Source organism: Oncorhynchus mykiss, chromosome 6, assembly GCF_057628025.1.
Source record: "Oncorhynchus mykiss isolate SJ-2025 chromosome 6, ASM5762802v1, whole genome shotgun sequence".
NCBI classification, from domain to species: Eukaryota; Metazoa; Chordata; class Actinopteri; order Salmoniformes; family Salmonidae; genus Oncorhynchus; species Oncorhynchus mykiss.
In genome coordinates this window covers 62,227,491-62,252,927 of record NC_143027.1, presented here as the reverse complement: position 1 = coordinate 62,252,927, position 25,437 = coordinate 62,227,491, and the positions used below count along the sequence as shown (strand labels likewise).

At 42.8% G+C, this 25,437-nt stretch overlaps 1 protein-coding gene across 1 annotated transcript; it reads right to left on the bottom strand.

The window, feature by feature from the left end:
• Positions 1-9,396: 9,396 nt before the first annotated feature.
• Positions 9,397-24,853, bottom strand: LOC110526289 (cadherin-1-like). The gene is given in 21 exon segments (XM_090238450.1): positions 9,397-9,830; positions 9,962-9,982; positions 9,985-10,158; positions 10,245-10,469; positions 10,573-10,715; positions 10,835-11,079; positions 13,448-13,612; positions 13,723-13,833; positions 13,943-14,115; positions 14,219-14,363; positions 14,460-14,615; positions 14,714-14,854; positions 15,720-15,905; positions 16,016-16,144; positions 16,253-16,425; positions 16,537-16,681; positions 16,778-16,933; positions 17,032-17,172; positions 17,408-17,649; positions 23,936-24,050; positions 24,631-24,853. Coding segments are annotated over 21 exon segments (3,192 nt in total). The 5' UTR covers positions 24,682-24,853; the 3' UTR covers positions 9,397-9,675.
• Positions 24,854-25,437: the final 584 nt, after the last annotated feature.

Sequence of the window (25,437 nt, the reverse complement as noted above, 5' to 3'; positions counted from 1 at the left end):
CTCCCTCTGCTGGTCGTGTTAGGTTACCTTTTCTCCCCCGCTTTCCCCCAGCTGTCCCTTGTCTCCTCTAACTACCCATTCACCCCGTTCCCCACCTGTTCCCTTTTTCCCTCTGATTAGGTCCCAATATCTCTCTCTGTTTCTGCTCCTGTCCTTGTCGGATTCTTGTTTGTTTGTGTCATTCATGCCTGAACCAGACTGTCGTCATGTTTGCTGTAACCTTGTCCTGTCCTGTCGGAATCTGCCGGTCCATCTGAGCCTACCTATGTTTGGTAATTAAAGAAGCTCTGTTTAAGTTGATTCGCTTTTGGGTCCTCATTCACGCACCGTAACAGGATCAACCTGAGTGAGTCACTGCATTCCACTATGAGAAATTTCACTGCATTCTGTCACCTGGAGTCATTTTTACCTGAAACTGGATACTTGTACTTTGGCCATGATAATGAGGACATGAATAATGTGTAATGGGGGTTTGGCCATGTTTTGGAAAAATATATTATTATATTGTCCTCACCTCCAGTCCAAGTGTGAATGAAGAAAGCAATAAGTTATATTTGTCATGTGAGTTTAATTTTAAAGGCAGTTCATTAGCTTTTCAAAGAGGAATCGGTTCATTCCCTCCCTTTCAGTGCCTCTGTTTTTACGTCACATCAAGTCACGTGAAACTCTCTGTCTGCAGGGTCTGTCGGTCCGTCTGTCTAGAGGGTATGTCTGTCAGGAGGGTCTTTCTGTTTGGAGGGTCTGTGAACAACTCAGCCAGAGGTCCCACTCCCAACATGTACTAGAAGCACTGAGTTACTAGGAAGAGTCTGAGGAAGAGTACTCTGATCAGGCTCTGTGACGTCCATAGTGACCACCTGGAACTCACGGGTGAACACAGAACAGCATATCTTGTGTCTTTTCTCGGTTTTCAAGGTTGTTGTTTTTACCACATTCCAAAACACAATTTAATTGGGCGATGTTGCAAGCACCACAAAGGCAGAGTCTCTTTAGATAGGACTAGAGCAGTTCTGTTGCCAATAATGTGACTGTAATATCCTAGTACTGTCACTATAAATCTTAGTAACATGAATGCACTGCATATCTCAGCATATCTCAAAGTTATAAAGACCTTTCAAACTCCACACACAGTGGTTGACTGGTTGAAAACATTCTCCTCATGACCCGTTGTCATCTCTAAGATCCTCTGTTTGTGTTTCCCCTCTGCAGGTTTAAAGGTGACTGGTGTCATAGTGTGTGAAAACAGTCAAGAAAAAACACTTCACTCACCCAAAGAGAAAGAAATGACAAGTGACACTACAGTAACCTTTCTTATAATGAAGAAAGAAGGCTTTGGTGTATTTGCAAAATCAACCTATCTAATTATGGAGCACACGGTGGAGCGCACGGTGTCCCCAGTACGCGTTCTTAGCCCAGTGCGCTACAGAGTCTCCCTCCCGTCACTCCGGCGCTGCCAGAGTCTCCCTCCCGTCACTCCGGCGCTGCCAGAGTCTCCCTCCCGTCACTCCGGCGCTGCCAGAGTCTCCCTCCCGTCACTCCGGCGCTGCCAGAGTCTCCCTCCCGTCACTCCGGCGCTGCCAGAGTCTCCCTCCCATCACTCCGGCGCTCCCAGAGTCTCCCTCCCGTCACTCCGGCGCTCCCAGAGTCTCCCTCCCGTCACTCCGGCGCTCCCAGAGTCTCCCTCCCGTCACTCCGGCGCTCCCAGAGTCTGCCGCCCGTCACTCCGGCGCTCCCAGAGTCTGCCGCCCGTCACTCCGGCGCTCCCAGTCTGCCGCCCGTCACTCCGGCACTGCCAGAGCCGCCCTTCACTCCGGCGCTGCCAGAGTCTGCCGCCCGTCACACCGGCGCTGCCAGAGCCGCCCTTCACTCCGGCGCTGCCAGAGCCGCCCTTCACTCCGGCGCTGCCAGAGTCGCCCTTCATGCCGGTCTATTCGGGGCCCGCTGCAAGGGTCCCCAGTCCGAGGTCGGCAGCGAGGGTCGCCGCTCCAAAGGCGCAACTTAAGTGGGCCAAGACTACGGTGGAGTGGGGTCCACGTCCTGCGCCAGAGCCACCACCGCGGACAGATGCCCTATGGGTTTAGGTTTTGCGGCCGGAGTCCGCACCTTTGGGCGGGGGGGGGGGGTACTGTCACATCCTGATCTTGGTTCCTTTTTTATGTCTCTATGTTAGTTTGGTCGGGCGTGAGTTGGGGTGGGCATTCTATGTTTTGTGTTCTAATGTTTTCTATTTCTATGTGTTTGGCCTGGTATGGTTCCCAATCAGAGGCAGCTGGCAAACGTTGTCTCTGATTGAGAACCATACTTAGGCAGCCTGTTTTTCCCACTTGAGTTGTGGGTCGTTGTTTTCTGTCTCTGTGTCTCTACCAGACAGGACTGTTTCGGTTGTTCTTTTGTTTACTTTGTGTTTGTGTTCAGTTATTGAATAAATTTAACATGGACACTTACCACGCTGCGCTTTGGTCCTCTCCTTCCAACTGCCGTTACAGAGCTTCATTGCCATACAACTCTCCTTCCGTGGCCTTCAACTGCTCTTAAATGCAAGTAAAACTAAATGCACGCTCTTCAACCGATCGCTACCAGCACCTGCCCGCCCGTCTAGCATCACTATTCTGGACGGTTCTGACTTAGAATATGTGGACATCTACAAATACCTAGGTGTCTGGTTAGACTGTAAACTCTCCTTCCAGACTCACATTAAGCATCTCCAAGCCAAAATCAGCAAATTGGATGCAGTCTATCACATTGCCATCCGTTTTGTCACCAAAGCGCATCCAACTACCTCATCCCCATACTATTATTTTTTTTCTTCTCCTTTGCACCCCAGTATCTCTACTTGCACATTCATCTTCTGCACATATATCACTCATGTGTTTAATTGCTAAATTGTAATTATTTTGCCACTGTGGCCTATTTATTGCCTTACCTCCCTTGTCCTCCCTCATTTGCACACACTGTATATATACTTTTTTTTCTATTGTGTTATTGACTGTATGTTTGTTTATTCCATGTGTAACTCTGTGTTTGTGTCACACTGCTTTGCTTTATTTTGGCCAGGTCGCAGTTGTAAGTGAGAACTTGTTCTCAACTGGCCTACCTGGTTAAATAAAGGTGACATTTAAAAAAAGAAACAGGCAAAGAGACTAAATGGAGGGTATGGTGAGGGATCATGCATAAATACCCTTCTGTCTGGTGAGCTTTCATATGAAACAATGTATTTGAACAAAGCTGCATTTGATTATCATCAAAAGTGCACACATACTCAATCTTTAGCAATGATACTATATTTCCGATCATGTTAATGTATAATTTTCAGGCACAAATAAAAATGTTTTGTAAGTACAATAGAATTAGCATGGCAAGCCATATGATTTTGGAACCTCAGGAACTTTACTGTTGGCTGGTCATTAATCAAATGTTGAAAATGATGTAGGTGTTTCACAGTTACTATCACTCTGAAGATGGACTCCTTTAAATAATGGGACAACTTGTACTTTGGGGTTAAAGGTCAGGGCATGGAATGTGAATGTGGTGAACAAGCAAGTCCCCTTGGTTGAAAACAATCTCAGATAACAGATAGAAAATAGGGCGGGGGCTTTGGCTGATTTTGATGGGCCTCTACATCTTACCAAGCTGCATCTTTCGAGGACTTCAGGGCTTTTTCTTCCCACAACAAGTGGACAGATATAATTACCCCCCTGAATCCTTCCACCCTAATCCACAGCAGCATAGTGGCAGGGTTTTGGTATCAAATGCAACACATAGCAGTCATACAAAGTGTGTCAGGGAGCTACAGGAGCAAGATATATTTATAAATGCCCAACACTCGCTGTGGAAAATATTCTACAAATCTGAATCGGTGCAAGGCTGTGCTGAGGTCGTTCATAAAAATATCCAACCAGGCCAGATATCATCCGCTGGATAGACTAAAAATAGCCCCACTTTGTCTTCACAGGGGCTATAAGTGGCAAATGGGATTGTATTACTATGATACTAGCAATGGAGTAGTGGCATGCTTATTATAAACAGGTTAGCCAGTATTTATAGGCCTAAACGTTTGTATTAATATCCATATAGACATGACCCGGCTGGATATCCCAACCCCGCTGGATAAGTCAAGCTGAGCTTGCATGCACTCATGCTTTGACAATGTTGCCATGGCGGCATGTGGGTGTAGGCAGTCTGGGTATGTCCATGATGCGCTGATAGGCCAAAATACACTGGAAAAATGTCAACTTTGACCAACTCACTAATCTTAAATCTGGTGCCGATACAGGATTCCTCTTTTGTCTAAAGGCTGTAGGTACTATCCCTAATGTACAGTGCTATTCTAAATGGATCTATTACCAGATGGTCTTTAACACTTTTCATTGATACAGATTTTCCAATAGACTGATACTGTATGACCCCATGCCACATCGGCCTATTGGAAACCAGTTTGAAAATAGATAGATACAGTGCCTATTCAGATCCCTTGGATTTCCTTACATTTTAATTGTGTTACAAAATGTGGTTAAAATTGATTGAATTTTCTTTTTTTGTCAACAATCTACACAAAATACTCTAATGTCAATGAGGAAGAAGAATTCAAACATTCTTTTAAAGATTCAGACAAATTAAATAACTAAAATATAGTCGTTGCATTAGTATTCAGCTCCCTGAGTCAATACATTAGAAACTCATTTGGCATTGATTACAGCTGTGAGTCTTCTTGGGTTAGTCTCTAAGAGCTTTGCACAGCTGGGTTGTGCAATACTTGCCCATTATTTGTTAAACAATTCTCAAGCTCTGTCAAGATGTTGGGGATCATGGCAGCAACTCAAGTCTTGCCATAGATTTTATCGCAGATTTAAGTCAAAACTGTACCTTGGCTACTCAGGAACATTCACTGCCTTCTTGGTAAGCAACTCCAGTGTAGATTTGGCCTTGTGTTGTAGGTTATTGTCTGGCTGACAGGTGAATTCATCTCCCAGTATCTGGTGTAAAGCAGACTGAAGCAGTTTTCCTCTAGGCTGTTTCCTGTGCTTCTCTCCATCCCGTTTTTTTTTTATCCTGACCAACTCCAGTATTTTCTGATGTCAAGCATACCCATACCATGTCGCCGCCATCACCATGCTTGAAAATAATGAGGCAGTTACTCACTGATGCGTTGAATTGGCCCAAAAGGCTTTGCATTTAGGCCAAAAAGTGTATTCCTTTCCTATTCTCGCTGGAATTCCACTAACCGTCGGTATGTAGCCAAACATAGCTGCTCATTCTGTTTGCTCGAACTGCTACTACCAGCAGTACTACACCTGCACCTGTCGACGACACAAGTTGTTCTGCTTCCATGAGCACATCCAATGCTAGCATCAGTAATTCTACATTTGTTGCTAGCCCGGCTAGCATGGACACTGACAGTTGTGAATCTGATGCAGCCGATGAGCTACTGCCCCTTACCCGGGAAAGCACCGAACAACAGACAGGGACGTTGGACCATCGAAGAGGCGCAAATACTGTATGTTGAGAACTACATTGATTTGGGGTTCACTTATATTGGGAGTAGTGCCTTTCCTAAGCCACAGTGTGTTATATGTGCAAAATAACTATCTCACAAATCGATGAAACCTTCCATCACTCTTGCGCAGACATTTAGAAACGAAACATGCCAATTTGAAAAATGAGCCTCAGGAGTTTTTTGAGCGAGAATTAAGATGACTTTCGAGTAGTAGGACATGTATAAAAGCAACAGATACCCTTAAAAGAATGGTCTAGAAGCGTCATATATGGTGAGCTACCGAGTGGCTAGGACAGGCAAGCCCCATACTATTGTGGAGGACTTAATTCTTTATGCTGCCGCGGATATGGCTGGGTCAATGCTGGGGGGAAAGGCCCCAAAAAACTATAGACAATGTCTTCATCAAACATCACTGTTTCACGACGTATCAGTATCATGGCAGATGTTTTGAAACAATTACTGCTTCACTTACAAGCCAGTGAATTATATGCATTACAGCTGGATGAGTCAACAGATGTGGCTTATACCAGCTCCTGGTATATGTCCGTTACGTTTATGGGGGGTCAATTAAGGAAGACAACCTCTTCTGCAAACCACTGGAAACCAGGACAACAGGTAAGGATATTTTTTAAGTACTAGACATCTTTGTGACATCAAATGGACTTTGGTGGTAAAGATCTGTTGGTATCTGTACTGATGGAGCAAAAGCCATGACAGGGAGACATAGTGGAGTGGTAACGCGCGTGCAAGCAGTTGCTCCTGACACCACTTGGGTACACTGCAGCATCCACGAGAGGCTGCCAAGGGAAGCCTGACAGCTTCAAAGGTGTTTTGGACACTACAGTGAAAATGGTTAACTTTGTTATAGCAAGGCCCCTGAATTCTATTGTATTTTCTGCATTATGCAATGATATGGGCAACGACCATGTAATGCCTTTACAACATACAGGAGCATGCTGGTTATCAAGGGGAAAAGTATTGACACATTTTTTAAAATTGAGAGACGAGCTTAAATTTTCTTTACTGACCATCATTTTCACTTGTCTGACCGCTTGCATGATGACAAGTTTCTCACATGTCTGGACTATCTGTGTGACATTTTTTCTCGCCTGAATGATCTGAATCTTGACAAAATTGAGACTATGATTAAGAAGTTGGAGCTCTTCTCTGTCTGCATTAACAAGGGCAACACACAGGTCTTTCCATCATTGTATGATTTTTTGTATGCAAATGAACAAGCTTACGGACAATGTCAAATGTGATATAGCGAAGCACCTGACCTGGCTGGGTGCGCAATTACGCAGGTACTTTCCCGAAACGAACGACACAAACAACTGGATTTGTTATCCCTTTCATGCCATGCCTCCAGTCCACTTACCGATATGTGAACAAGAGAACCTCATCGAAATTGCAACAAGCGGTTCTATGACAATTGAATTTAATCAGAAGCTGTTGCCAGAATTCTGGATAGGGCTGCGCTCAGAGTATCCTGCCTTGGTAAATCGGCTGTTAAGACACTGATGCCCTTTGCAACCACGTACCTATGTGAGAGTGGATTCTCGGCCCTCGCTAGCATGAAAACTAAATACATACACAGACTGTGTGTGGAAAATGACTGAGACTCTCTCCAATACAACCAAACATTGCAGAGTTATGTGCATCCTTTCAAGCACACCCTTCTCATTAATCTGTGGTGAGGTAGGTAGCCTAGTGGTTAGAGCATTGGACTAGTAACTGAAAGGTTGCAAGATCGAATTTCCGAGCTGTCGTTCTGCCCCTGAACAAGGCAGTTAACCCAATGTTCCTAGGCCTTCATTGAAAATAAGAATTTGTTCTTAACTGACTTGCCTAGTTAAATAAAGGTATTAACCATTTTTGATGAACAAATAAGGTTTTATATGTAAGATGGCTAAATACAGAGCAAAATGATTGATTATTATTATATTATTATTTGTGCCCTGGTCCTATAAGAGCTCTTTGTCTCTTCCCACGAGCCAGGTTGAGACAACAACTCACACTCATTCTTATATTTAAGGGAGGATTAATGGCAGGTGAATCCCTGGATCAGGCCCAGGGATTGTTCCAAAGGGAAATAGAGAGGCACAGCTCTATGGAATTGGAGAAAACCAACTCACTCGCGCAGACATACGTTTTATTATTACTTTTTATTTTAGTCTACTTGGTAAATATTTTCTTCTTCTTGAACTGCACTGTTGGTTAAGGGCTTGTAAGTAAGCATTTCACAGTAAAATCTACACTTGTTGTATTCAGCGCATGTGACAAATAAGGTTTGATTTGATAGGGGCTGTAGGCCCAACCCAGGAGCTAGAGTTTGGCCAGGGCCAATTCACACTGGGTCAGAAATAGCCCCACTGCCTCTATTTTTGACCTGTCTGCTGCTGTATGGGTATCAGGTCCATGCCTCTCTTGCTCTGGCTACAGGGTATTTATAGGGTGAGAGGAGTCTTTTGTGGTGTCACAGTGGCTATAGTTAGGAGCTGCTGCGGCGTCAGCTGACGCACACGTCATGGAGAACGGCGACAGAGGTCAAGATCACGTCTGGAGCCGAGCCTTGTGTTTGTCTACCATCCTCATCCTCTGGGTCTGTCCAGTAAAGGCTGGTCAACGTTTCTACCAAACCTCTGAAACGGTTACATTCATATTGATCTCCACAATGTAAGTAGTTGTAGAAGTTGTCCATGGTTGACCGGGTCCATGGTGTCCTGCTGCTAAAGAATTCTGTTGGTATAAATTGAGTGTATCAGAAAGGTGAAGGATGGGCCGAGACGGCTCCAGCCAGGATATGCTGAGAAATGCATCTGCCAGTCTCCACTAAGATCCCCCAGCAACACCCCAGGGATCGGTGGTACCAAAGCCATGCCCCATGGGACAGTGTAAGACTAAACAAATTGCATATTGTGCCATGCACGAGTCTAAACGTAACCTACAATCTCCATTATAAACTGGATGGTTCGAGCCTCGCTGATTGGTATTTTATTAGGATCCCCATTAGCTGTTGCAAAAGCAGTAGCTACTCATATTTGTGCCCACACAAAACATGACAACACAGAACATTAATAGACAACAGAACTACATACATAGATTTTTTTAAATGCACACACAGTTTGTATGTATTGCTATCTAGATCAAATAGGGAAGAGTCATTGTGCCGTGAGGTTTTGCGTTCTGTTTTTTGAAACCAGATTTGCTGTTTATTTGAGCAACATGAGATGGAACAGAGTTCCATGCAATAATGGCTCTATATAATTCTGTATCCTTTCTTGAATTTGTTCTGGATTTGGGGACTGTGAAAAGAACCCTGGTGGCATGTCTGATGGGGTACGTGTGTGTGTCAGAGCTGTGTGTAAGTTGACTACGCAAAACAACTTGGGATTTTCAACACATTCATGTTTCTTATAAAAAGAAGAAGCGATGCAGTCCGTCTCTCCTCAACTCTTAGCCAAGAGAGACTGGCATGGTATTTATATCAACCCTCTGATTACATTGAAGAGCAAGACACTGTAGCTTAGCTGTCTTTCCTTGCAGCTCTCGACCACGCAACCTGACAGTAATCAAGATTAGACAAAACTAGAGCCTGCATAACTTGGTTTTTGGAGTGTGGTGTCAAAAAAAAGCAGAGCATCTCTTTATTACAGACAGACCTCTCCCCATCTTTACAACCATATGTTTTGACCATGACAGTTTACAATCTAAGCGAACGCCAGATTCAGCTGAGGTCTAGAACAGCCCTTAGCCGCGGTATATTGGCCCTATGCCACACCCCCTCAGGCCTTATTGCTTAACTACAGCTTGTACAATCTGTTCTGTGGGTATGAGGAAATGCCATCATTCATCGACCCAGACCTCTTCCAGTCAATCATCGCCATCTAGTACCTCAGCAGTGAATAAATGTTAGTTTTATTAAATAAATGACAACCCATCACATGTCCAACATTGTACTAAAGGGATATATCCTTTATACATAATTCACTCTTCAGAAGCAAGAAAGAAAAAACAATTTGATTATAATAAAAAATACCCAAACTTAGATGTTTATCAAACATTTTTAAAAGCAATTATTGAGCTTGTTAATTAATCTCAGTTAACAAAAAAATCCTAAGGCTGATTAGGCTTTCAGTAAAATAAATGTCATGCTTAAGGATAGTCTTTATAGGGAGAACCTAATGGGCTTGTTCTGAGCTAGTCTGGTGAGTCCCTTTCACCTGGTCATCCTCACCACCTCCCTCCTCGTCATAGTAGTAGATGACATCGTCCTCCTGAGGCTCCTTCTCACCACCTCTCTTCCGCAGGAACATGAGCAGCAGAAGAGACAACACTGGAGCACAACATAAACACAGGGCCTTAACACACTAGTACATCACTGTGTATTAACAATTACATATGTACGCGTCGAGGACAGCACTGACTAAACACTTTAGTGCCGGGTTAAACAAATGAACAACTTACATAGGAGTATTAAGACTGCTAGAGGCCGAAGCCTGTTGCAGCTTCATCGGTGCACTGAACATCCGCTCCTTTGCAGTCACACACGGAGGCCTGGATGGTGCTGTCATGGTGCAGGCCCTGGTTGTCAGACACTCTCAGGACAACCATGTAATCTCCACTGTCCAACACAGTCTTCAGTGTCAGGATAATGCCCGTCTCTGAAAGGGAAAACGGGTAACATTTAACAACGCAATTGTTTTAAAGGGGGGCAAGTACTGTAGTTCTGGGAAAAATCAATACATACTTGTGTCATTCATTCTGGCAGTCCAGCTAGAATGGGACGACCCCTGAAGCTGTACGGTGTATGGAGCAGCAAAGCCCGTGCTGTCTTTATCAGTGACTGACAGCAGCTGTGGGGAGGACTCCTTGTTGCAGACCCTGATCACACTCTCGTCGATGGTTGGAGCATTATCATTCACATCCTCCAGCTCTATGATAAGGGTACCAGTGCCAGTTGCCGGGATTTCATCTGCATATCCAAATTAGAGCACTGTCACTCAGGGTCAAGTTTAGGGTGTGGTCATTTACAAAATTTTAAATATTAACATTAGAAAAAGGGAACATTTAAATACCGTTGTCGATGCCCAGAACAACAACAGAGTATTTGTTGTCTTGGACAAAAGTGGATTCTCTGTCCATGAGGCTCTTGACTTTGATCAGCCCAGTGTCTTTGTTGATATTTAGCCATCCAGCAGGATCATTGCGTATCTTGTATCTGTGTAGTAAATGTAAAAAAATAAGTAAGAGCATTGCTTACAACCTGTACAGTCGTCATTTGAAAAATGTTTTCCTCTTACAAAACATAAGAAATTGTAAATGAAGTTCTAATCTTACGTGACTTTCTGATTCCTTGCAGTGTCTGGGTCTGTGGCGGTGTACAGAACCAGGTCACTGTCAACAGGGAGGTCCTCAGGTTTCCTGATAATCTTCTCCACTGGGGTGAAGACTGGAGCTTCATTCACATCCTCCACATTCACTACAACAGTAGCAGTGGAGGTGGGCAGGCTGATTGCGAATGGGACTTCATTCTGCACAGTGACCAGCAGAGTGTACTTGTTCTTCTTCTCAAAGTCAAGCGGCTGTGTTGAAAGAAACAGAAAAGCCCATCAGCATAGGAATCCTTCAGACATAGAATCAGGATAATTGCGTTTATATCTACAAGCATACTCTCCCCCTACACATTTGGACAGCGTAGCCAAAACTTTATTTTGCTCTACACTCCATCATTTTAGATAAAATGTTTCATATGAAGCGACAGTACATACTGTAACGTTTATTTTAGGGTCTTTCCATAAATATGTTTTACCGTTTATAAAATGTAAGCACTTCATGTATCTAGTCCCCCCAATTGAAGGTGTCATAGGTGTAAGGACAAATTCACAGTGTATAAAACTTGTAAAATGTATAGTATTTGGTTTCATATTCCTATTTGGTAGTATTTCCTAGCACGCAATGACTACATCAAGCTTGCGACTACAAACTTGTTGGATGCATTTTCAGTGTGTTGGTTTTGTTTTGGATGATGTTGTGCCCAATAGAAATTAATGGTAAATGAGAATCACTTCTATTGTAAATAAAAATGTTTCTGAACAATTTTACATTAATGTGGATGCTACCATGATTACGGATAATCCTGAATGAATCGTGAATAATGATATGAGTGAGAAACATAAAGATCATACCCCCAAAACATTCTAACCTGACTCGGCATCCCCCTTTTCCTTTCTATTCTTTAACGTCTCACCATTACCAATAATAACAGGGGAGGTTATACTTTTTTTTGAGGGGGGTGTGAGGGGTATGATATCGAACTCTCACTCAACGTGATTCAAGATTTAGTCATGATTATCCACAATAATGGTACCATCCACATTAATGTAGAAGCGTTCTATTCTCATTTACAATAAAATAGACTCCCAAATGACAATACATTACTTACCATTCATTTCAATAGACCCTTTCAGGCGTCAGGCAGCCTAGTGGTTAGAGCGTTGGGCCAGTAACCAAAAGGTTGAATCCCTGAGCTGACAAGGTAAAAATCTGCTGTTCTGCACCTGAGCAAGGGAGTTTATTCACTGTTCCCCAGGCACCGAAGACATGAATGTTGATTAAGGCAGCCCTCCGCACCTCTCTGATTCAGAGGGGTTGGGTTAAATGCGGAAGACACATTTCTGTTGAATGCATTCAGTTGTACAACTGACTAGTATCCCCCTTTCCCTCTCTGTGTTTGCAAACATTTTTGCACAAGTGCGATGCGTGCAAATTGGTGGCAGAACAAGGGGGAGTTCTTATCGAACGACAGAAAAAGAAAAGCATCTCTACATGTTGCTTACGAGTGCAATTCACACTACTTTTGGATTATAATTGGACTCGTAGGAATTCCTGCTTAATATGTTTGTGTCATCATCGCAAATCAACTGCATTATACTTTTTTTTTTAAACACTTAAAACTTCAACCAGTAAAATGGCTCTTTGGCTAGCTTTTGCTACAGCATATCATAGAGCGTAAGTATTCTAGCTAACAACTGCTGCATCCAAAATAGATAATTTTGCAAAGACCACAACCAAATATAACCTTAGTGACTGTTCAAGCAAGACAGTGTTTGTTTTTTTGGCTTGCCTGTTTTGCATGTTATTATAACATTAATACGTGTAACATATCAGTTTGGAAACAATGTTTTAAAAATGAACTGTTTCACTGCCAGACAAGGCTCCGCTGATAGACCCTAACAACGTTTTCACCGTTATAGCACAATTAAAGTATTGTGTAGTGGCTTTGATGGCATGCATCCCACATTTTTGTTTTGATTGCATCCCAAGATGTACATGCTAAAATCGCCACTGATTGTAAGCATATGAGAACCCTAAAACGTGATTTTGTTTAGAAGTAATAAAGTAATACATTTAAATATAGGCCAGGTTGAATTGGCGCAGGTGGCGATGACTTTCTTACTGCCGCCAAGAGTCGCGCGCAACTCAAGGGTCTATTGGGCACAACATAATCAGAAACAATGAAAGCAAAGTAGAGTCAAACTTGCGTATTAGGAATATGGGACCAAAGTACTAAACTTTTGACTAGTTTAATACACCATTAGTGAATTTGTGCAAATACTTACTACACCTTCAAAATGGGGGGACAAGAAACATAAAGTACTTTCATTTCTAAACGTTAAAACAGATATGTATGAAAATACCCTCAAATAGAAAGGTCACATTGTGTACTGTCGCTTCATAAAACATTGGATCCCAAGTAAAAAAATGCTATAGTATAGAGTAAAATTAAAACGTTTCAGCCTTACAGTTTCAGCCTTACGAAGGGGAGTGAAAGATAATTCCTTCAGGAAATCATTCCAGAGTAACAGCTAAAAAGCTACATTGACAGGCTGCTTTTCCGACGCCTCCAGATTAGCAGCTCAAATATCTCTATAGGAGAGGATTTCAACATACCTTAGCAGTTGTAATGATGCCCTCTAGCTTGCTAGGGCCTGTGCTCCCACTGAAAAGGCCTTGAGTGTCCCCGTCAACTATCTTGTAGGTGGTGGAACAGGGAGAGGAGTGAGGATCATCTCCATCAGTCACATCCACTTTATTCTCTGGGACTGACACAGTGTACTGCAAAGGAAAGACGCATGATTATAAAGCAACAAAGAGAGGGCAATTCCATTGTGTTTTAAAACAGTTGTAAGGCTTCAATTTGAAATTGTCTTCAGAAATGTGCATACCGAAGGGTTGTCATTGCTGTCCGTTACTGTAATGATGGCTTTGCCAAAGCTGGTAAGGCCATTTCCCTCCATATCGGCAGCTTGGATTGCCAAAGTATATTTGGGAATTTTCTGAAACAAATTAAGTAGCAAATTAAGTCAGGGTCACAAATGTAACGCAAGTAGAATGTACACAATGAATAAATGATTGACAAGACTATTGATTTGAAAAGAGACCAACCTCTCTGTCCAACCCAGGTGCGTTAACCCGAATCCCTCCAGTCACAGGGTTGATGACAAACATGTTGGGGCTTGGTAGTGGAGGCTCCTGACTGAGAATGGTGTATCTGACATCAGAATTGGCAGAGTCCTCCTCATCAGCATCAGTGGCCGTTACCTGCATGACCTCATCACCTGAACAGAGTGAAAATACTTATAGCAAAATATAGCATAATTTTCCTTCAAAAACATCACATCATTAAGTATTGTAAATACTGAGTGTGTGTGAACAACATACCTGGTTTTGATGCTTCAGGAACTGTTCCCGTAAATGGATCTTGTGTAAATACAGGTTTGTTGTCATTCATATCGATGACTTTCACAATGATCTCCATGGGAACCTCAGCTATACCTGCACCCACTGCAACAGAATGGGCTAGGAGCTAGAGAGAAAAGTAACGGCAAACATTACTTTAAAACTACATATAATCAGTTTTCAATTAAGTCAAGGGAAGAAAATTAGGATACGCAAACCGTACAATGTATTGGTCTTTTCTCTCCCTGTCCAAAGTCTGGGTCACATAGAGTATTCCAGAGTTTTTGTCCACAGTGAAGAGTCCCACAGGAGGTAGGTCTGCCCCAGTGCCAGTGATGCTGTACTGGATCTTCACCTCTTTATCATTGCTGGACTTGATCTGGTTTACAAGGATAATAGAATCCACGTCAATGACGAAATGTCCAACACTGATATTAGAGTAATGGAAAAACGCTCCTTAACCTACAAGACACTTACCTGCACCATATTCTTGGGGAACGGGCCTCGGGCATTCTCTGGGATGTTGATGGGAGGAATGACCCAGTCCCTCTTCCTTCTTTTCAGACCTCCTGAAGACTTGGGGAAGTTCAGAACAGGTAGAGACAGACTTGCTCCAGGCTGTGGAATTGAAACAAACCATGAAATATCAAGTCTAGGGTTTTACAAGCACCAAAATACATACATGGAGCATTTTACAGAAACTGCCATCAAACATCATACCTTAACATTAACATTTTTAATTTTAAAACAAAGTTTCAATGACAGAATATTTCCAGCTATTTTGCAATGACCACAACCAAATATAACCTTAGCGACTGTTCAAGCAAGAATCAAAACATCATTGTCAAAACATCATTGTAAGCGTATGAGAACCCCAAAAAGTTATTTTGTATAGAAGTAATACAAATATAAATCTAGGCTATGAGGAATGGGCGCAGAAGGCGATGGCTTTCTCTGCCGCCAAGAGTCGCGTGCAACTGTGTGTGACGTCAGTGTGTCATGAACTGTAAAAGGGTCTATTGGTCACAACACAATCAGAAACAACAAAAACAAAGTAGAGTCAAACTTGATGTAGTCATTGCGTGCTAGGAATACGGGACTAAACTTTTGACTAGTTTAATACACCATTAGTGAATTTGTCCAAATACTTACTACACCTTCAAAATGGGGGGACTAGAAACATAAAGTACTTTCATTTCTAAACGTTAAAACAGATATGTATGAAAATACCATCAAATAAAAAGGTGACATTGTGTACTGTCGCCTCATAAAACATAGGATCTCAAGTAAAAAAAACACAAGTATAGAGTCAAATTAAAACGTTTTAGCGTCACTGTCCAAATAAATACGAAGGGGAGTGAAAATTGCTTCCTCCAGGATACCATTCCAGAAAAGCAGCTAAAAAGCTACATTGACAGGCTGCTTTTGCTGTACCTCCAGTGTAGCAGCTCAAATATATCTACAGGAGAGGATTTGAACATACTTTTACTGTCATAATGGTGCCCTCCAGCTTGCTAGGGCCTGTGCACACATTGAAAAGGCCTTGAGGGTCCCCGTCAACTATCTTGTAGGTGGTGGCCCAGGCAGAGGAGTGAGGCTCATCTCCATCAGTCACTGGCATTTTCACCACCAAGGCATCCACTTTATTCTCTGGGACTGACACGGTGTACTGCAAAGGAGAGACGCATGATTATAAAGCAACAAAGAGAGGGCAATTCCATTGCGTGTTAAAACAGTTGTAAGTCTTCAATTTTAAATTGTCTTCAGAAATGTGCTTACCGAAGGCGTCACAAACTGTGGCGCGTTGTCATTGCTGTCCGTTACTGTAATGATGGCTTTGCCAAAGCTGGTAAGGCCATTTCCCTCCGTATCGGCAGCTTGGATTGCCAAAGTATATTTGGTAAATTTCTGACAAATTAAGTAGAAAATTAAAATCAGAATCACAAGTGTAATGCATGTGGAATATACACAATGAATAAGTGATCGACAAGACTATTGATTTGAAAAGAGACCAACCTCTCTGTCCAACCCAGGTGCGTTAACCCGAATCCCTCCAGTCACAGGGTTGATGACAAACATGTTGGGGCTTGGTAGTGGAGGCTCCTGACTGAGAATGGTGTATCTGACATCAGAATTGGCAGAGCCCTCCTCATCAGTATCAGTGGCCGTTACCTGCATGACCTCATCACCTGAACAGAGTGAGGAAAAAAATCAAATCTGAATCGTCCTGGCATAATCTTCCTTAAAAAAAGAACATTGTTAAGCATCGTAAATACTGAGTGTGTGTGTGAACAACATACCTGGTTTTGATGCCTCATGAACTGTTCCCGTAAATGGATCTTGTGTAAATACAGGTTTGTTGTCATTCATATCGATGACTTTCACAATGATCTCCATGGGATCCTCAGCTATACCTGCACCCACTGCAACAGCATGGGCTAGGAGCTAGAGAGAAAAGTAACGGCAAACATTACTTTAAAACTAAATATAATCCGTTTTCAATTAAGTCAAGGGAAGAAAATTAGGATACGCAAACCGTACAATGTATTGGTCTTTTTTCTCCCTGTCCAAAGTCTGGGTCACATAGAGTATTCCAGAGTTTTTGTCCACAGTGAAGAGTCCCACAGGAGGTAGGTCTGCCCCAGTGCCAGTGATGCTGTACTGGATCTTCACCTCTTTATCATTGCTGGACTTGATCTGGTTTACAAGGATAATAGAATCCACGTCAATGACGAAATGTCCAACGCTGATATTAGAGTAACGGAAAAACGCTCCTTAACCTACAAGACACTTACCTGCACCATATTCTTGGGGAACGGGCCTCGGGCATTCTCTGGGAAGTTGATGGGAGGAATGACCCAGTCCCTCTTCCTTCTTTTCAGACCTCCTGAAGACTTAGGGAAGTTCAGAACAGGTAGAGACAGACTTGCTCCTGGCTGTGGAATTGAAACAAAAACCATCAAATATCAAGTCCATGGTTTTACAAGCACCAAAATACATAGAGCATTTTACAGAAACTGCCATCAAACTTCAATTAACCTGAAAAAAAAAATCTGTTTCAATTACAGAATATTTCCAGCTATACATGTCATTGAAACCCTTCCAGAGATGCAGTTGCCCATCTATCCACTAGAGGACACCATATTCTCATTAATTTAACCAGTCATATACCTTGGGCTGGGTGGTCATCTCATGGTGATTGTGGTGGTGGCCATGTCTGGCCTCATGCAGCACTCTGACTGGAACCGTGAACTTCTTGCCCTTGGAATGGGTAGAGACATAGAACTCCTTATGTCCATTATGCAGAGTCAGCCCCCTCTTCAGTTTCAGCGTCCCGTCGCCATCTACTTTGAAGCGTGAATCCTCGGAGTGAAAGAGAAAGCTGGTACGGATGGTGCAGTCATCAAAAACCACTGCAAGGTCAAAGAGAAAGGTGGTCAGAGGATATCATTTTAAAAATAATATCGCAACCATAATACAAGTGGGCCTAAAAAGTAACCATTGAAAGCAATTCAACAACAGGAGCAGATTTAAAGTACTGTTGCATTCATTTCAAATTCATAACAGGAGCCATATTCCATCAGTGCCTTCTTGAGAGAAACTGATAAGAGCCACCACAGACTCTCTCAGTAAATGTATAAATGGAATACTGGTCATAGTAACGAAGCAGCAAAATGGCCTCCTAAAACACTTAGGCCTAGTCGCCTCATGATCGCAGCTCTGATCTGCTGCAAAGACATTATGCAGGGCTTATTATTTGCACAATGTAAAAACCCACAACATGTCAGACTTGCAAAGGAGTAAATTGACCCATATCCTCATGTAACTATTAACATGACATGTATAACTAGTACTGTGCAACTTAGAACAATATACAATGTACTAGGTGGAGATTAAGCTGTCATGGTATACAAGTAGTCTACTAGAATCATCCTGTGTGGACAGAGAGCAGAGTTGACTTGCCCAGCCCTGGGTTGAGACTCAAGGACAGGCAGGCAGCAACATCTGGTTTCACATGACTACTATAAACATTCTGAGGCATAGACCTAGCTCTACAAAGAGGTCTGAATGTATCATTATGCTCCTATTAGCTTACAAAAGAAGTTGATTGAGTATTTTTATTTTTTTAAACAAATCAATACACCTCTTTCCAGCCTAATGAACTGGCTAAATGTTATGCAGAAATTGTGCAATGACACACAAAACAAGAAATGTGTGGTTGAGAAAGATATGGAAGTGTGGTTTTCAGAAGTAAAACTGAACTGGATGAATGCCACAGTACCCACTTCTGCTTTCTGCTCATTCTATTGATACAGTGGCTTGCTAAAGTATTCACCCCCTTGGCATTTTTCCTATTTTGCCACCTTACAACATGGAATTAAAATGTTTTTTTAGGGGGTTTGATTTACACAACATGCCTACCGCTTTCAAAATGCTAAATATTTTTTTTTGTAAAACAAAGAAGAAATGAGACAAAAAAAAACAGAACTTGTTGAAATCAAATCAATCAAATCAAATTTTATTTGTCACATACACATGGTTAGCAGATGTTAATGCGAGTGTAACGAAATGCTTGTGCTTCTAGTTCCGACAATGCAGTAATAATCAACAAGTAATCTAGCTAACAATTCCAAAACTACTACCTTATAAACACAAGTGTAAGGGGATAAAGAATATGTACATAAAGATATATGAATGACAGAGCGGCATAGGCAAGATACAGTAGATGGTATTGAGTGCAGTATATACATATGAGATGAGTATGTAAACAAAGTGGCATAGTTAAAGTGGCTAGTGATACATGTATTACATAAAGATGCAGTAGATGATATAGAGTACAGTATATACATATACATATGAGATGAATAATGTAGGGTATGTAAACATTATATTAGGTAGCATTGTTTAAAGTGGCTAGTGATATATTTTACATCATTTCCCATCAATTCCCATTATTAAAGTGGCTGGAGTTGAGTCAGTGTTTTGGCAGCAGCCACTCAATATTAGTGGTGGCTGTTTAACAGTCTGATGGCCTTGAGATAGAAGCTGTTTTTCAGTCTCTCGGTCCCAGCTTTGATGCACCTGTACTGACCTCGCCTTCTGGATAATAGTGGGGTGAACAGGCAGTGGCTCGGGTGGTTGTTGTCCTTGATGATCTTTATGACCTTCCTGTGACATCGGGTGGTGTAATTGTCCTGGAGGGCAGGTAGTTTGCCCCCGGTGATGCGTTGTGCAGACCTCACTACCCTCTGGAGAGCCTTACGTTTGTGGGCGGAGCAGTTGCCGTACCAGGCGGTGATACAGCCCGACAGGATGCTCTCGATTGTGCATCTGTAGAAGTTTGTGAGTGCTTTTGGTGACAAGCCGAATTTCTTCAGCCTCCTGAGGTTGAAGAGGCGCTGCTGCGCCTTCTTCACGATGCTGTCTGTGTGGGTGGACCAATTAAGTTTGTCTGTGATGTGTACGCCGAGGAACTTAAAACTTACTACCCTCTCCACTACTGTTCCATCGATGTGGATAGTGGGGTGTTCCCTCTGCTGTTTCCTGAAGTCCACAATCATCTCCTTAGTTTTGTTGACGTTGAGTGTGAGGTTATTTTCCTGACACCACACTCCGAGGGCCCTCACCTCCTCCCTGTAGGCCGTCTCGTCGTTGTTGGTAATCAAGCCTACCACTGTTGTGTCGTCCGCAAACTTGATGATTGAGTTGGAGGCGTGCGTGGCAACACAGTCGTGGGTGAACAGGGAGTACAGGAGAGGGCTCAGAACGCACCCTTGTGGGGCCCCAGTGTTGAGGATCAGCGGGGTGGAAATGTTGTTGCCTACCCTCACCACCTGGGGGCGGCCCGTCAGGAAGTCCAGTACCCAGTTGCACAGGGCGGGTCGAGACCCAGGGTCTCGAGCTTGATGATGAGCTTGGAGGGCACTATGGTGTTAAATGCAGAGCTGTAGTCGATGAACAGCATTCTCACATAGGTATTCCTCTTGTCCAGATGGGTTAGGGCAGTGTGCAGTGTGGTTGAGATTGCATCGTCTGTGGACCTATTTGGGCGGTAAGCAAATTGGAGTGGGTCTAGGGTGTCAGGTAGGGTGGAGGTGATATGGTCCTTGACTAGTCTCTCAAAGCACTTCATGATGACGGAGTGAGTGCTACGGGGCGGTAGTCGTTTAGCTCAGTTACCTTAGCTTTCTTGGGAACAGGAACAATGGTGGCCCTCTTGAAGCATGTGGGAACAACAGACTGGGATAGGGATTGATTGAATATGTCCGTAAACACACCAGCCAGCTGGTCTGCGCATGCTCTGAGGGCGCGGCTGGGGATGCCGTTTGGGCCTGCAGCCTTGCGAGGGTTGACACGTTTAAACGTTTTCCTCACGTCGGCTGCAGTGTAGGAGAGTCCGCATGTTTTAGTTGCGGGCCGTGTCAGTGGCACAATCAGGTGAACAGAAGGACTTGAGTACCTGTATGTTGTTATGATCACACCACGTCACGTTAACCATGAAGCATACGCCCCCGCCCCTCTTCTTACCAGAAATATGTTTGTTTCTGTCTGTGCGATGCGTGGAGAAACCAGCTGGCTGCACCGACTCCGATAGCATCTCTCCAGTGAGCCATGTTTCCGTGAAGCGAAAAACGTTACAGTCTCTGATGTCCCTCTGGAATGCTACCCTTGCTCGGATTTCATCAACCTTGTTGTCAAGAGACTGGACATTGGCGAGAAGAATGCTAGGGAGTGGTGCACGATGTGCCCGTCTCCGGAGTCTGACCAGAAGACCGCTCTGGTTCTTCTCGACTGTATGTAATGAAACCCAAGATGACCTGGGGTACCAATGTAAGAAATAACACGTAAAAAAACAAAAAACTGCTAAGTTTCCTAGGAACGCGAAGCGAGGCGGCCATCTCTGTCGGCGCCGGAAGTTAGCGTGCATAACTATTCACCCCCCCCCCAAAGTCATTACTTTGTCGAGCCACCTTTTGCAGCAATTACAGCTGCAAGTGTCTTGGGGTATGTCTCTATAAGCTTGGCACATCTAGCCACTGGGATTTTTGCCCATTATTCAAGGCAAAACTGCTCCAGCTCCTTCAAGTTGGATGGGTTCCACTGGTGTACAGCAATCTTTAAGTCATACCACAAATTTTCAATTGGATTTAGGTCTGGGCTTTGACTGGCCATTCCAAGATATTTAAAGGTTTAAAACCACTCAAGTGTTTCTTTAGCAGTATGCTTAGGGTCATTGTCCTGCTGGAAGGTGAATCGCCATCCCAGTCTCAAATCTCTGGAAGACTGAAACAGGTTTCCCTCAAGAATTTCCCTGTATTTAGCGCCATCCGTCATTCTTTCAATTATGACCAGTTTCCCAGTCCCTGCCGATGATAAACATCCCCACAGCATGAGGCTGCCACCACCATGCTTCACTGTGGAGATGGTGTTCTTGGGGTGATGAGAGATGTTGGGTTTGCACCAGACATAGCGTTCTCCTTGATGGCCAAAAAGCTCAATTTTAGTCTCATCTGACCAGAGTACCTTCTTCCATATGTTTGGGGAGCCTCCCCCATGCCTTTTGGCGAACACTAAATGTGTTCGCTTATTTTTTTCTTTAAGCAATGGCTTGTTTCTGGTCACTCTTCCGTAAAGCCCAGCTCTGTGGAGTGCACGGCTTGAAGTAGCCCTATGGACAGATACTCAAATCTCCACTGTGGAGCTTTGCAGCTCCTTCAGGGTTATCTTTGGTCTCTTTGTTGCCTCTGATTAATGTCCTACTTGCCTGGTCTGTGAGTTCTGGTGGGCGGCCCTCTCTTGGCAGATTTGTTGTGGTGCCATTTTTTTTAAATCATGGATTTAATGGTGTTCCTTGGGATGTTCAAAGTTTCTGATTTTTTTTTCAAAACCCAACCCTGATCTGTACTTTGTCCCAGACCTGTTTGGAGAGCTCCTTGGTCTTCATGGTGCCACTTGCTTGGTGGTGCTCCTTGCTTATTGGACCCAGGTGGACTTTAAATAATTATGTGACTTCTGAAGGTAATTGGTTGCACCATATCTTATTTAGGGGCTTCATAGCAAGGGGAGGGGGGGGGGGGATACATATGCACGCACCACTTTTCATTTATATATTTTTTTTCCTTCAATTTTTTGAAACAAGTAATTTTCACCAATTTGGACTATTTTGCATATGTCCATTACATGAAATCCAAATAAAAATCAATTTAAATTAAAGGTTGTCATGCAATATAAGAAAAATGCCAAGGGGACGAATACTTTTGCAAGGCACTGTAGTTAGGTACTAGAGAATCAGGTAGGTAGAGGTACAGCGACTACCACTCTTTTGGCAAGATGGTGGTTGTCACCAAAGTTTTGAACAAATTAAAGAAAGATGTAGGTGGTAAAGCTGAAGTCCAGAGCAACAAATAATCAGGCCCCCTGTCACAAACACATTTGTTTTACAACTGGCTGTCTCGTTGTTGTTGCTAAATCAGGCCTAACACTGTTGTGTCGTCTGCAAACTTGATTGATTGAGTTGGAGATGTGCATGGCCACACAGTCATGGGTGAACAGGAAGTTCAGGAGGGGGATAAATGTAGATTACAGTGACTCATAGGCGACGTTGTTGCCGGTGATGTCTGGTGAGGACCTGCCTTACAACAGGCCTAGAAGCCCTCAGTCCAGTCTCTCTCAACCTATTGCGGACAGTCTGAGCACTGATGGAGGGATTGTGCGTTCCTGGTGTAACTCAGACAGTTGTTCTTGCCATCCTGTACCTGTCCTGTAGGTGTGATGTTTGGATGTACCGATCCTGTGCAGGTGTTGTTTCACGTGGTCTGCCATTGTGAGGACGATCAGCTGCCCCGTCCTGTCTCCCTGTAGCGCTGTCTTAGGCGTCTCACTGTACGGACATTGCAATTTATTGCCCTGGCCACATCTTCAGTCATCCTTGCAGCATGCCTAAGGCACATTCACGCAGATGAGCAGGGATCCTGATCATCTTTCTTTTGGTGTTTTACAGAGTCAGTAGAAAGGCCTCTTTAGTGTCCTAAGTTTTTATAATTGTGACCTTAATTGCCTACCATCTGTAAGCGTCTTAATAACCGTTCCACAGGTGCATGTTTATTAATTATTTATGGTTCATTGAACAAGCATGGGAAACAGTGTTTAAACCCTTTACAATGAAGATCTGTGAAGTTATTTGGATTTTTATGAATTATCTTTGAAAGACAGGTTCCTGAAAAAGGGACGTTTCTTTTTTTTGCTGAGTTTATATGTTTGATTTCTACGACATTCTAAAAAGGTTTGTATCGTTCACAACTAAGTTACCAAATAACTCTAAATCTAGCGTATAGGACTGGTTTCAAATGATCACTTTTATGCCTAACATAGCCAATTCATATGCGACAATCGGTCCAGAATGGGAAAAGTATCCTTTCTATTTTATTCAGCTGAGCTCAATTACACTCACCAGTTTATTAGGTAAATCTAGCACCAGGTCAGACCCCCTTTTCTTCCAGAACAGCATGAATTATTAGGGGGAATTTTTTGTTGAAGGTTCAAATAGATATTTCCCAGTCGGAGCTCGTTTTTTTCCCCAAGTTTTGAACACACTGAAGTCTGAGATTTCCGAGTTCCCAGTTGTTTTGAACGCGATGTTAGCACAAGACAGGGCAAAAATGTATGACAGTTAGGAAGCTACCATTAGTTAGTTCTTACCTTTTCCAAGACTCCGGCCACTTCGTAAGTGATTTCTTTCCACTTTGAAAATGTACATTTCTGAATTGAAACCTGGAAGACATTTTGACTCCTCCGACAACCCTGGTTTGAACGCCTTACAAAAGGAAAAAAGAAAATAAACAGTTTTATTATTTATAATCAACTGCACAAGGTCATAAAATAAATATTCACCAGATTTCCATAGAAATGCAATTATACTATCACAATGACCATATTACAGGCACATATTTCCCTCAGATTACACAGACCCACAAAGAATTCTAAAACAAATCCAATTGTGATAAACTCCCATATCTATTGGGTGAAATACCAGTGTGCCATCACAGCAGCAATATTTGTGACCTGTTGCCACAAGAAAAGGGCAACCAGTGAAGAACACCAATGTAAATACAACCTTTATTTATTTATTTTCCCATTTGTACTTTAACTATTTGCAAATCATTACAACATTGTATATAGACATAATAATTTGGAACTTGTAAGTGTAATGTTAACAGTTAATTTTTTATTGTTTATTTAAACTTTTGTTTAGTATCTATTTCACTTGCTTTGGCAATGTAAACATATGTTTCCCATGCCAATAAAGCCCCTTAAATTGAAATTGAACTGTATTCCCAGGTAAATGGCATAGCCTACATTGTGTTACTTTTAAAGTAGAATTAAAAAACTCTTACCTGGAGAAATAATATTAATACACCCAGCTCCACAAACCAAAATGCCCCCATTTGTTTTCAATAATTTCTGGACAGTCGTTCCACCAAGAGGTAAAAAGTAATCAGTTTACGAGTAGAGGGGAAACGTCTCTCTCGTTCAAATCTATTCTTTCTGGGTTGTCGCTTAAATAAGAAAAATGAGCTTCAGGAGGTAGTGATGTATGCAGGCAGGAGACCTCGCCCACCCGCTCGCTCTAAATTTGGGCATGGAAGAAAAACGGCTCCTTATACCCGCACCTATGAAACACAGGTAAATTGTCATAATCCAGAAACCCACAGCAGGGTCCTATGTGCCAAATTATTACACAATAATGTGAGAATTCCAATCGTGAGGAAAAGCACTGATGAGGAAGAATGGGTTCAGGATCAAACACGGTGTCAGTCATTCCATTTCATGATCAAAGTCGTTTAAAATAAAACACAGTCAGCAACACTGACAATAATTTGTCAAAAGACTGCATGATCCTAAAGCATGTTCAGTTGGAGAATGAGACTGGGACACTTTATTAAAAACAACCCAAATTCAAAAAAACATCATAGTACTTGAATAATATCTCACTTTTACTCCTCAACGCTCATGCTGCTGTACTGTAGTTTATTTGGCTGCCCTACACAACTAAACATAATCATAATGAGTAGCTTAAACATCTCCAGTCAGCAGAACATATCAGTAATAAAATGGTGTATTGTAGATGGGCTTTACCACCTGAGGTTTTCTGTGGATCCGATTGGCTACAAATACCGGTAAAATTGCATCAGTAAGTCCTC